We start from the raw sequence: 14,242 nt of genomic DNA, 5'->3' as shown, positions 1-14,242 counted from the left end.
TTTCATCAAAATCAGGTATGTAGCACCTCTGTTGTTAAAGCAGTGGTGAATTTTGGCTGCAGCATCACAGTCACATCTCGTTGCACAAATGGGCTCCAGCCGATGACACAGCAGCATCATACTGATGCACCCAGCTCTCACTCTGTATATTCATTTAGAAAATGCATTATTTTAGTTTCTGTGCTTAAGAGAAGACCTGAAGAAGAAGGGTGGTAAGTAAAAGTTTTTGAAATTTTTAATAAGTTGTTGACTAGCAGCACCTGGCAAGATGTCTCACAGGGTTGAACCAAAAGCTATGCTCCTAAGTGTCCTTGAAAAATAGCAAAGAAAGAGATCTAAAATTTTAGCAGCATAAGGAACTTGGACAAAAAGTGGCCATGAACATGAGTGTGGTACTGAAAGAGAAGGAAAGGGGTACTGTGGGATTCATGTCAGCTATGATAGTGAAGCCTCCTGAAAGCCTGAGGATTTCTTTGCTACTTAGAACTGCAGGTAAGATAAAAGAAATGAGAAGATGGTCAAATGCATCAAGATGTCTCCTCATATTACTTGTTTGGAAGAGACACAGATAAGAAATACTTATAATTTGAGTCATCACATTTATTGTACATGGCTGATAGTTATTGCTGATACAGTGTGTTTCATTGAGTATGTGCACTAAATAAAGCCATGCTGTCCAGAAATTATCTGTTGATCTTCAGAATTGTGTTCTGCACTCATTTGGTGATTTGTTTGTTTGTTCTCTGGAATTGGAGTCATGCAGGTTTTAGGATGCCAAAGCCATTGCTAATGCTTGAACTTCTCAGTTTTTGTTTTCACTACCCGTTCTTTTTAATCCAGCCATTACAATCTGGCTCATCCTTCTGAAAACTCCAATATGAATTGTGAGGAAAGAATTTCAAGCAGTGTGACTATAGTTGGGACTTAGAACTTCACCAGTATTTCACTGTACCCCAAGGTACAGACGTTTTATTAAACTTCTCCTTGCCATGTTCTGTGATTACATGGCAGAACTACCCTTTCTGCATTTTTTCTTGAAATGTCAATGAAATAAGAACAAAACAGGTGTTTGGAACAAAACCTTCTGGAAGGAAGATCAGATGGCCTAGGAGAAGATTTGTCAGGGTTTTAAAATGGATTAGCTGGCAATCCAAAATCTGGCAAAGAAGGCTTTCTCTGTGGCTAGTTAGCTGGATGTTGCTACTAGCTGTGGTTTAGAAGGCTGTGGAACAGAAAGGGATCATACCAAGATTTCCTAGAATTTGTACCAAAGGAAGAATTTTGCTGGAAGGCAATGCTAGTACACTTCTGCTTCTTTGGTCTACACAGCAAGCTCAAGGATGTCTTCTCTCCTCTGGTTGTGTTTGCCCTGCCAAACAGTTTTTAGAGGGAACAGGAATTTTTTTTTTAAGGACATGCCTCTTCCAAACATGCCTCTTCATCTAGATGACCGGCTAGTATGGTTTGGGAGTTTACTTTTTCACTTCTGTAACCAAAGTTGGAGGAATTACATCCTGGAATTCTAACCTTCTTATTTCCTGAAGCCATTTAAAAATCCTAGAGAAAAGTATCGATTTATCAACTTTAAGATGGAAGGATTCTGAGGGGAGTTCTACAACTGCCAGTTCAAAATTGGTTTACTGTTTCTCCATTGTCTTTATCTCTTACAAAAAATGCTTCATGCTTATTTTTACTTGGATTCTTAGAAAAGCAAACATTTCTTTAATAATCAATAAATTAATTTTTAATAAATGTTTCATAATAGACTCCTGTGCATTTCCTGTGCATCGAACCACTAAAAAGTGTAAGACTTCAAATAAAATCTGTATCTATATGAAAGAGGTGGCTGCTGAAAATGCACTGAAAAGTACAATCACAAAGTTTAATATACTTAATGTTAAGTGAAATGAAAATAGTGTATTTTCTATGTTTTCCTTTTTCCTAGTTTAAATATTTGTATTACAGTATTCTGTTGATGTATGCTATCTTGGAGGAAGCACTTTACTAAATCAAGCAGGCTTGAAATCACAGAATCTCTTGGGCTTTTCAGGCTTTGTAGCAACATTCTTCCTTGATCACACAGATGTGATGTGTTAATCAAGGTGGACACTGCTCTACGGCATGCTACTGAATCATGCACAACATATGTCTTTCAGTTTCCCAAATTTGCTTCAAGTATTCTTTTCTATGAACTGGTTATCCTTGAAATTACTTTATCACTGGATTTTTTTTTTTCTCCAGCAAAATGGGGTATTTCTGATGACTGCTCTAGTAACATGATTTTTTTCATGATGTGCAGTGTGCCTAATTCTGGTTGTTGTTTCAAGGTTCGTTTTTGGATTAAGCAACTTCTACAACAGCTTCCATTAATGTCGTTAAAACTGCACTACTCTTTGAAACATAACTGAAGATTTACATTCCAGCCTATTAAGGAGCAGAGAGGTCTGGCAGTGGAGTTGGCAGCGAGGGATTTTAGGTTCTGTCAAGTTCACCAGCACAGACAGCTAACACAGTGCGTCATCTCTGCCTGAGCGTGGAAAAGCCCTCGCTGGCTGAACTCGAGATTCAGAACCTTTTAATCAGAATTTCCTCAGAAAAACCCACAAAACGCCACTTGTCATCCTTGAAATTCTGCAGCCATTGCAGGTCATCCCAGAAATATCCCCTTCCAGCAGCTGACACTTGTTTCATGGATCCAGAAATGGGGCTGCACCAACAAAGCTGATCCAAGAAAACTTCTTCCAGGAGCAGCTGGTCAGTGTCGGTCATGTTGTCCTTTGGTGCAGCTGTGCACAGACCATCTGGTGCCCCTGCCAAAAGTGTAGGAAAGCTTTTCAGTAATATCAAGGTTGGCTTAAAAAGCCCAAAGCTGCCCTGCAGCAAGATGTCAATTATGTATTGAAGAGACCCCATTCTGGGCAGTTGGTGGAAGATGCCTCTGCCAGGGGCAGTGCTACAGCCAGGCAAACTTGGACTTGCGTTCACCTGCCAGAACCCTGTGGATGCATTGGACATAGATAGAGATACATAAAATTGGCATCAGCTTTCTTGCCAGTAATTTCTGTCTGTGCTGGTTGAGCACACTCCTTTCTCTTTATGTATTTCCTTAGGTTTTTGGGATTCTTTCAGTTATGCTCTATCCTGATATTCTCTTGGTTCAGATCCATAAACTTTCCAATTGTTTTGTTCTTTTTCCCCTATAACTCTTTGTGAGACTAATCTTACAGGATTTTTGACTTGGTTTGACATGTATAGCACAGCATATGGCTCCCGGTGCTGTCTGTATGTAGTTCATGTTTCCACATGGAGTTACCCTGTCCCTTGTACAGAACTTTCTCTTTGGGAGGCTCAGGAGGCTCTTTCAGTCTGTGTCTGCCCGGCTCTGATGCCAGTCAGCAGCAGTCCTGTCCTCCAGCGTATTTACCACCCTCCCAAATTTGATGTCAGGCAGAGATGTGATGAGGGTGCATTTCATGCCATTTTCCATGTTGTTAATGAAAACATTCACCTCAGTATCAGGCTCTGAAAACAGGATTCAGAGCCACCTGCCTGCTAAACCTTGAGCCTGAGAGTGCAGTCAGTTTTCCACTCTTTCCTCCAGGCTTTCTCTTCCAGCTTGTGCCCCAAGGGTACCAAAGGAGCCTGCAAAAGACAGGCTGCTCTTTCCTCAGATACAGAGCTTGGTATTTCATTGAAGAAAATGATCCTGTTTTCCTTGGTCAGTTGTTTTTGGTTTTTTTTGTGTTCTTAATCACTTTTGTGTTCTTCCTGTGTCTGGAAATGCTCTCTATGAGGACTTGCTCCCTACTGTCCAGCCTGTAGCTCCCCCAAACCTGTTCCTTGCCTTCTTTGAATTCGTGTCAAAGGTTGTATTTCTTGTTACCCAGAAAATCAGTTGGCAAGAGACTGAGTCTCCCAAGGGGAGAACCTTGAGGATTGGAAGTTCTCTTTCCTAAGATGATGTCATTGAGGGTTCTTAGCATAAATAAAAAATTATTTTGCTATCACGTGCTATTCAGTGGAAAATTTTCAGTGAGCCCTACTTCCAAGTTACATTTCATCAGACACTGTTCAGTTTCTCCATGGTGAACTAGACCCAAAATCTTTTGGTATCTGCTCTGAACTGAGCGTCAGCTCATTACGTGACAGAAGATGGATGTAAAATTCCATTTCTATCCAAATGTTTTTCTTCTAAAGTGAAAAACTGATTTTTCAGTGAATCACTTTACATACTCTTATAAATCTGATTAATTTTTTTAGGAGTTCATTCCTGTTAAGTTGTAAAAATTGTATAGAATGTGCTCTGATGATGTGATGCATTTTTATTAAAGGTATGTGAAATTGGAAAATCACATGAAACTTAGAAAAGAACAGTAAAAGCTAAGCAAGGTGAATGTATTTGTACATATTAGAAAGTTTATGAAAGTGAATGTATTTGAAAGTCTTTGCTTTAAAATTTAGGAGAGGAGATGCTGCTGGGAGTAAGGATGTGTCCTGTGTACTTGTGAACTGATTTGTTACTATATAACTGGACTGTACTGTAATATGGCATCTAATTTAATAATTCTTTTAATGTCTTAAGCATTTCCCTGTTGTTCCCTAACTCAAGTAAACAGGCTGTCTGCACAGCAGTTTACAGAGTATCCTTGTTAATGTTTTGCAGTGGCTGCAGAAGTGTTTTGGTCTACCGGGGCTCCAGGAGTACACTGCAGTTCCTAGATATATTATCAATTAATCACTCCCTCCAGCTGAGCAGTTAATGGATATTGATCACTTTTTTATCATGAATTGCAATATATTCTATCATTTGAGTGTTGTTTGTCAAAACTTTTTACAAATTGCTCTGCAGGACCTTGTATCACAGCTGGTGTAGTTTAAGGTTTGGACAGAGTCACTGTGAATGAAGCCCTGCTGTGAAATAAAAGTCAAAAGGCATCTTGGCATCCCAACCATTTCCTTGGGAGAAGATTACAGCCTGAGTATGTTGAACTTTATTGCCATGGGCCTCATGACAGTATTCAGAAACATGCATGGCATTTCTGTTAAAGAAACTCAGATGTGCTGAGACGCGAGGGATGGCATTCTTGTTTTTATCAGTATCTTGCAAAAAAAAGTTACATGTTTTTAGGCTTCTAGGGTACAGAAAAATACAGTGACAAATGTGTAATTTATGCACATAAAAATTGAGGTTCTTGATCTCCTAGATGTAATTTGTAAAGAGGAGGAGGAAATGACTAACCTCAAGCCTAGACGGAAATGTGTTTATTGAGAAAGCGTGGGGGCTGGGGGGACTTGACAGCTCTTCTTTGAGTGAAATGTTATTTCTTGTTTTCACTTGCTGTGAGATCCAGGAGTAGGATGGGGCTGCACAGAGAAAATCTGTTGCATTTGCTAGCTTGTGAATATGTGGAGTAAAGCAAAAGGAAACTTAAAAATCATTGAGCACTATGTGCCTGTGTAATTGCATCTGAACTGCCTTGATGGAATCCTGTTCCTTATACCACTATGCTTCAAGGGCAGGCAAACTTCTGATGATTCAGGGCCAGGTGAAGGCAAACATGAAGTTCCTCAGGAAGTAAAATACCTCTAAAATAAAACTGGATCTCTTGCCTAGAATGGCAGGTCTGCAATATCTTGAATCCTGTTGCTGACAGGATAGGTTCCTTAACTAAATGGTCATTGCAAAGGCTCCTGATCAGGCAGAAAGACCACAGAGTCAAAGCAAATCAGTGAGGATTCTCCTGGGCTGGGTGCTGTTCCTTTGTCTTCTGCACTGGCATCACTCTGTGATGGCCATAGAGGGTGAAAAGACTGTTCCGTGTGGTAGAATTCAGAGCGGGGGTCAAATCTGTGATCTGGACTTTGTGTTCAACTATTGCTGTCAGCCCAGGCAGCAGTATGAGAAGCTGCTCAATAAAAGCCCAGAGATCTGATCAGTTTTAAACCTGGAAACCACAGACAAAAAGAGTGTCGTTGTCTTGGTTTTATTAACTGTCAATCCCTGCAGCAGTGTTTAGGCAGAAGAAAAAATAAAATTAAAATCTTGTGTTAATGAGCGACACATAAAACGTATTAGGGTCATTTATGAAGGCAGAGTGGTTTTTGCAAATACTTTTGGAAAGCTCTTTATATTCTTATCAAGACAAGAAGTTTTAAAAATAATGAGAATTTTGTAGGGCAGTATCTCCCAAGCTTTGAGTTTGTTCTTGTAGTTGTCAAAAGATAAGGCAGCAGGTAGTCAGCTCTGTGGACTTTCTCAGTGTATCTACTTTTCATCCTGTTTCTCAGGTCCCAGAAGAGTTCCACTTAATAAAATGTAGCTACTTCAATAACGTTTGATTTCACCTTTGTCAACAAAAAAAAGGAAAAGTTTGATCCCACTGTAAAGCAAAGCAGCAGCTGGCATTGGTGGTAACTTCACTAGACAAAGCTCTATATGAATATTAGCAAGGAAGTAAATGCATATGAATTTTCACTGAAAAAAGCAATTTTGCTTATGATTCTAATAATAAGATTTTAACTTTCTTGTGAAGTTAATTATGTGATGCTAGTAAAGGTAATATAAGTGATTATTGTCATATTGGCATTTATTTCAACAAACTCTGTAATTTTAACTGTGGCTTTATCTGTGAAGTTAAAACTTGTAAGTTAAATACTTTTTAAAGTTATTTTGGAAATTCCAAGTAGGACTGTGATTTTTTCAAGACAGCATATAATTTTATTATGTAATCAGATATTGTTAAATTGTCAGTTTATTTACTTGCATTTTTGATTCTGCAAAGATTGAATATAAAGGACATTGGTGGTAACATCAATTTACATAGAACAGGCTTTCTTTGATGAAAACTCAATTGTAATAGTTCAATTGCATTAATATTTTATTTGTATATGAATGAGTAAAATCTATGCAGTTTATCTAATAAAAATGGAAAATAATCTCATTAATATTAACTAACACTGCAGTTCTACCTGATGAATCTCTATTTCTTTTAGCAAACAAAACATTTTTCTGAGCTGGGCTGTTGAATTCTCTTACTGCTTTAGACAAAAGTAGTAGCTTGTGCATTAGGATTGACAGTTCATATTTCCAAAATATAAACTGCATCAATAATAAAAATTCTGTGATTTAGTAAAACCCTACCCACATAATACATCTGTAAGAATTGGGATTAAAACCTGACACCAGTGAAGTAATCTGTTGAATTTGTAACTAATGTTTCACCTGTAATTTGTAGCTGATGTTCTACACATAATTACGCGTGCTGACTTAACAGTTCTTGGGTTAGTGCTTTAAAAACACATCTGACCCTAAAGTTTCTGGCTTTTTTTTTCTGGATTCATTTTGAGCTTAGTCCTGCAGGGTGATGAATGCTCTTCATATGCCTGAAAATTGACTTCAGTTATTCTCAAGAGGGACAGTGCAGTGTTGAGCAGCATTTTTAACAGAGCGTGCACGCATCCTCCTGTGCTGCCAGAAAGGTGTGGATCAAGTGCTGCCATATTCAGCTTTTTAGTTTGGATGCATTCACTGCATGCTACAGTGATTTCATGTGATAGTCAGGCCTGTGGGGAATTCCATGTATTTGTGGTGTTCCTGATTGTAAGGGAGAATTGGATCCCAAGTTTTTGGCATACTCAGATTTCTGTAGATTATTAAAAATGTGGTGTCTGTTTGAAAAGCTTAGTGCCTAAAGCAGAATGGGTTTTAATGCAGGAAGACACTGTATCAGGTAGCAGTTAATGAGAGAGACTATCAAGATGAATTTAAGAAAATTCCATCTTAAATGTTATCCTGATGTTCCATACATATATTCTAAGTTTTTATCATGTGACTAAGAGAAAGCAGAAATCCCTAATAAGTTGTTGTTTAATGCAGGAAGAGAGGTCATTTTCCTGCACTGTCATGGTGCTTCACTAGCTTGGACTTGCTCTTTTGGGATATCAGAGGGGACTTAACAGCCTTCTTGAGCTTGCATGTCCAGAAGGTCTTTCCCTGGGGTGACTTTTCCCATCTGTTCATCACTAGGACCACACTGCAGAGGGCATCTCAGCTTCATGATGGTGCACAGTTCCTGATGATGTACAACTCATGATGGTGTACAGTTCCTGATGATATACAGTTCATGATGGTGCACAATTCCTGATGGTGCACAATTCCTGATGATGTACTAGTTCAGGATGATGTACAGTTCATGATGGTGCACAGTTCCTGATGATGTACGGTTCATGATGATGTACAACTCATGGTGGTGCACAGTTCCTGATGGTGCACAGTTCCTGATGGTGTACAATACCTGGTTTTCCAAGCAAGCATTCCAGGCAGTACCTGTTCTGAAGTCAAGAGTGAGGAGCAGAGTTGACTCTCCCCTCCAGCACTAGAAGTCTAAGCCACCTACCAGATTCCAAAAGCTATCAGTGCCCCCCATATCAGCCCCACGTGTCCAGCCAGGCAGCCAAAATCTGTAACTTCCAGGCTCTCAGCTCTGCAATCTAATGGCAATATGGAAGCACCAAAGTTTTGCTGCATATTTAAACTGACTAGAGTATAAAAGTAATTCATATGTCAAAGTAAGTGATGTAAGGAAAAGCATTCTCCTTTTATTATTCACTTGTCAATTCAGTGTAGCAAAGCTATTTTAAGTGTACATGAATTCCTGTAACCTATCCAATCTGCTACAGAGTTCAGCAACTGTCTGGATATAGGATCAGTATGGCCAGAACAATGTGCCAGGTTTTCACTCAATTAGGCATGCATTCAAAGCAGAACTCTGCATATGTCATGGTGGAAGTCTGTATTTCACTGTCAAAGGACATTGGTTTTTTGGTGATTAATTTGCTGAAAATAATTTTTGTTCCCCAGATGTGTTTCAGCTTCATTTTGTGCAAATTAGGTGGAAAAGCTTTGATTATTTTATGGTATTTGATTTTTGTCTTCTTCTGTAGCAGCGGTATTTTTCACAATTGGTAAAGACATTATATATAAGGCAGCTGGATTGCATTGTTTCAGGGGTCTAAATTAATTGCCTACAACACACATACGACATTTCCAGTACTTTGGTTTGGCTGTAAAATTGAGAAGCTGAGATTTCAGTGCAACATCTCTTTTAACATGGCATTCCGTCTTGCAGCTACAATGCAAGTAAACAATCAATTAGTTCCACTCATCTTAAAACAACAGTGTTGTAATTTATTCCTAATTCAGATAATTTTGCATTCCTTGTCATATACATGAGAAGGAAAAAAAATACAGAGAGATAATACTTCCACACTACAAGTCCATGTACTGCTGACATGGAATATGTGGAGAATTTCATACTTGAAGGAAGGAATGGAAAAATAATCTAATGTGTTGTTTATATGGTGATGATATATATCTTTGAGACATATGTTAGCTCTTGGAGTATTGAATGCTCTCTAGGTGAAGATACATTGCTCAGTTTTTATAAAGATATTTTTATGTGTATTTTGGATAAAAGCCCGAACTCTTTCAAATAATTTGAGCTAAGGGATTAAGTAGGTAACCTGAAATTGAGGATGGATTATTTTATACCTGGTTGTAAATAATCATGTACAGAAATAAGATATGTATTTCTTTGAAAGCTGTTGCACATTTCTAAAGTTGGAAAGTCAAATTTTAAGTGGGAAGTGTTCTTGTTAAGTGAAAAAGTACTAAGAATATTTATCATATATTGAACTAAAAATATGTATGCTAACTTCCAAATGGGGATTAAGGATGTGGATAACAATAGGGAATAATGCAGAAATAGAAAATTGAAAGCAGCTGAGGCTGTGTCCTTTAACCTTATGCTCTGAGATCTTACGAACTAATTTGGGTTTGCTGTATATATATTGCAATACCAAGAGGCATCATTGAAACATTTATTGAGTTTTTCAGTGTCCATTTTTGTTAGTTTTCTTCTACCAGGTTGGAAGTGTGTTATGAAGTGTGAGCACTTGCCAAACTCATGTTATCCATGCACAGTTAGCATTCTTGCATTTGTGCAGAGTTAGACACACTGGAACCCTCTGTGCAGAAGTAAACCTTCACAACTGTTGTGTCCCTTTTCAGAATTTATGTGTAAGCAGTTTTCTAAATGCTGCTGTATTTAACTATAATGGACATTGCTATTCCATTTAGGTGAGCTTGATTAAAGTAATAGAAGAGGAAGGATTTGTTAAAATTGATTGAGAAATCACAAAGGTTGAAATAGACTTTAAAATGATGAGAAGCAAAATAGTCTTGTGATGAGTTCTTTTAGTCTGTTGTTTTAAACCTGCAATCCACAGTCACTCTGCAGCCATTTGAGAACAAAAAATGAGATGGATACAAATAACATTCTAAAAATCCATAACTTTGTTGGGTTTGTAATGCAGATTTCATATTTCTGCTATCACAATTGGCTGGTGCCAAGTTTTTGCTACTTGCTCTGTTTTAGATAACTCTAATATGTTGAAGGCATAAATGTAAAGTCTGGCAGAGGAACACTTGAGATATTTCAATTTTGGCATTTGGTCAGTTACAGTTAATAGGAGTGGTTTGAATTGCAGGGTGCCCACTGTAACAGAGATATTAAAAATTTTGAAATGAATTGTTCAGCTGGAAATGTTGGTTGTTCATTGATCATCCAGGGGCACAATGGTGATTCATTTGTCTGGTACTACTATGTGAATTATTGTGTTCTTTAGTGGTGGCAAAAAGAGCTGCTGAAAAAACACCTGATCACTTTTTTTAAAAGTATCATTTTAACTCTTGTTGGGTATTTTTTTTTCTTTTTTTTTAAGAGTCATAAAAATTCAAGTAGTTTGTTTTTTAAATATCAAGTTGCATTCCAATTCTGCTTTCTTTTAAAAGACTTCCGTAATAAAATCACGACTTTCATCAGCACAATTACTAGTTGATTTACTTTGGCATACCCTTCTCTGCCTAGAGAGACATGAATGACACACTTGACTGTTGAATGAGGCATTCAGAGACTTGAAGAGAATAGGTTTTCATCTTCTTTTAAAGTTAACCTTGTGCCAAACTTTTGTAGAGACCGTGGAGGTGATTATTTCATATTGCATAAATGTCACTTCCTTCACGTAGACGTCTTGAAAGGGCATTCTTTGGACATCACATCACTTCCATTTTAGTCAGGTTTGCTCTTGACCCAAATGGTAGCAAGCTACCTTTTTATTGTTTCCTAAATGAGGAAAACTTTCCGTATTATTTATAAACTATGTCAGTGAATTTGTATTTCAGGCATATGAATGAGAAATTGGCTAATCAATTTTTAAAATGGGAAGAATCACAGCATTACTTGTCTAGGAGAAATCATGATAGATAGATAGATAGATCTATATAAGTGTATATGTATACTCACATACTCATAAATATGTGTTGGTTTTACATGATATTGAATTATTAAAGATTACCTTGTGTGTCAGAAGGATGCCAGAGGGACTCCATAAGGCAGAAATGAAATTACAGTGCATAAAATGGTTTTGCTTATTTTCTTCTTTAATTTCTCTTGCAGGATTGTTCATCTTCAGAAGAATACAGCATTGCTGCAGCATTGCTGCCCCTGACAACTGCCTTCTATAGGGTGAGTTTCTATTGCAACCACCGCTATTATTTTTTTTTTGCATCACATACATTGTTAAAATGGAGAAAGAGATGACAGGAGATACATGACAGACAGGAAGATTAATTCTAATATTTATTAATGTCAATGGAAATCATCAAATAGACTGATATGGACATTACTCCAGAAGGACACTTATTGATGTTGGGTCATTAAGATTATGAGACATGCACCCAGAACTAAATGCTGGGTTAGAGAATTGTCTTTGAATTATGTTTAGTCACTAAAATAATAGAAAAGGATAATTTCTGATGTTACTATGTAGAAACTGTTTATTGCAGTACTACTGTGTTTAATTTGGCATGTTAAACATGCACTGGCCAATATAATAAAATGGTCACTGTAGTACAGTTGGCCAGTAAAGTACTTGGCCAAAAGTACAAGTGTAGTTTTCAGTCTGTGTAGTTGTTAATTTTGGAGGATATCGTGACTGGGTTGTTTTAACTATGTATGTGTTTTCAATTTCTTGTTTTCCATTCTTTTGGGGGGAAAGTACATAATGATTGATCACGGCAAAATACAATATGAAAGGAAATTCAAAAATGTAAACAATGCAAGTTTTGTAAGTAATTATTTCAGAAGAAGTCTTGTAGTATGACTTATTTCAATGTCCCAGTACAGTAGTGTTTTCACCAGTTCTGGGTAGCTCCAGTCCTGCTTTTTAGAATGTACATACCTGAGGAAATAAGTTCAGAATGTGGACTGGCTTACAGTATTAAATAAACCTTTTTTAATGTGAATGTTGTTATGCAACACAGTCTGGGAAATAAGTGCTTGGTCATTGGTAATTGTTACACTGTGATATTGTAAAACAGTAATTGCTTTGACAGCTTATCTACACATTAATAATATAGCAATTGAAAAATGCAACCTTCCACCTTCAGTCAGTAGTTTTTAGTTTAAATTATATATTCTAATCAATTTCTGGGTTTTTTTAAACTAGAAAAAGATTCTGTCGTGTTGTTTTTAGACTAAAAATCTCAAACTTTAGCAATCATAGAAACCAGAATCATCTTGAAGGCAAGAGCAATTTTGACAAACTTAAATGTGTAGGAGATTTCCTGACATGTCTTGTTTAAACTAGTATTTAACAATGTGTATGGAGCATGAAGTAGCAGGGTTTTTCCTCTTCTAATTATTTGAACTGTAAAAAAAATTATTTAAATATGTTTTAATTTATAGCTGTACATAATACCCCACAACTGCTTTTAGGGAAGAATGTACAGAGTATTTTCATTCTCTTATGTAAAGTAGCATGGTGAGATGTTAAATTTTTCAGTCCCAGCAAATTGACTTTCTCCCATCTTTAGATCCAAGTTTATCTTTCTCTGTTCCCTCTGTTTTGAGTCCTTCAGTAGCAGAATTGTTTCGCATTAGCTGCTGCCACAAATACTTAATTTGAGGGAAGAGATAATGAGCTGTAGAAATTTCTCTCTTCCCTATTTTACTCTTACTTATTTACTGCATGAATTCTACATTTTTAAGAAACTTCTGCTTTTATTTTCTGGTTTTTAGTTTTGCTTATAAGAATAGCCAAGAGAATCCACATAGCTCTTTTCCTTGAGAGGTACAGGGAGTATTTTGGGGTATTGATGCAGTTTGGTTAGATTCCTACCTTGGTAAAGTTTGATCAAGTAGGCAAAAAACAAAAGGAAAGACAACAAAAAGAGACTTTTTAATGTAGTATCAGGAGTTTTGAAAAAAGCTTAAACAAGTTTGGATTTCACCATGAAGCAGAGCAAAAATCTGGCTTGAATGTAAAATATATTTAAGTCATTTCATCTACACACTTGTATTTTTTGGTAGAGGTACCAAGATCTCACACCATTTCTCTCACAGAAAGTTCTCTGAAATCTTTTTTTAATAGCCTGGACTATTTAACTCTAAAAATACTCTCAGGAAACTGTGAGTCCCTTGATGGAAGAAGCATGATGAGTTTTTTAATGTGCCTGACCTGAATTAAAAATTAAAATAACCTGACTATTAACTTGCAAAAGCCAGCTGTTAATGCATAATAGAAAAAGAATTTTGTTTTTCCCAGATCTAATCCTCAGGTTCAGTGATGGTCCCCTTTGGTATGTCCCATTAGATACAATTCTTTGGCAAAAGTACTTATTTTGGCATACAACTGTTCATACTAAACACAAACTGACATGCTGTTCGGAACATAAGATTATTACACGAACTTTGCAGTGATTAGTTAAAAGATTAACAGTTTATGGTTCAGTTTGAGTAAAACTTACACTTTTGAGTAAGCTGATTATTTTTGAGTAAAAGTTTATACTTTTTACAGGGTCTTTCAGCTTCTCTAGAGGTTTTCAAAATTGTGTCATAGACTTGAGTGAATATGTTGTACCTGGCTTGAGCCTGTGCTTCAACATGAAGAATTATAATTTATAATTCTAATTATAATTTATAATTATAATTGCATTATTATATGGCCTGTGCCGTATGATTGTGTTGATGCTTCCCAAGGATGAAGCAGTGCTTGGCAGGGTGCAGTTGTTTATTGGTGTTTCTGTTCTCAGAATGTTTAATGCCAGCAGCCTGTTAAATCTCATTTCACCCACCCCTTTTGAGACTGGACAAGGTTCTTAGTAGCCAGGAATAGAGAGGAA

The 14,242-nt window shown here is 36.9% G+C and overlaps 1 protein-coding gene across 11 annotated transcripts in view; it reads left to right on the top strand.

Annotated features, from left to right (window-relative positions):
• Nucleotides 1-14,242, top strand: part of SBF2 (SET binding factor 2) — a 230,524-nt gene that overhangs the window by 154,109 nt on the left and 62,173 nt on the right. For all 11 annotated transcript variants that reach the window (XM_064425493.1, XM_064425489.1, XM_064425488.1 and 8 more), the window contains one exon: nt 11,517-11,585. In XM_064425493.1, the coding sequence (XP_064281563.1) occupies nt 11,517-11,585 (69 nt within the window). The remainder of the gene's footprint in view (nt 1-11,516; nt 11,586-14,242) is intronic.

The sequence above is a fragment of the Passer domesticus genome, chromosome 6, assembly GCF_036417665.1.
Source record: "Passer domesticus isolate bPasDom1 chromosome 6, bPasDom1.hap1, whole genome shotgun sequence".
Classification (NCBI taxonomy): domain Eukaryota; kingdom Metazoa; phylum Chordata; class Aves; order Passeriformes; family Passeridae; genus Passer; species Passer domesticus.
The sequence above is the reverse complement of the archived record's forward strand: the minus strand, read 5'-3'. Positions and strand labels throughout refer to the sequence as shown.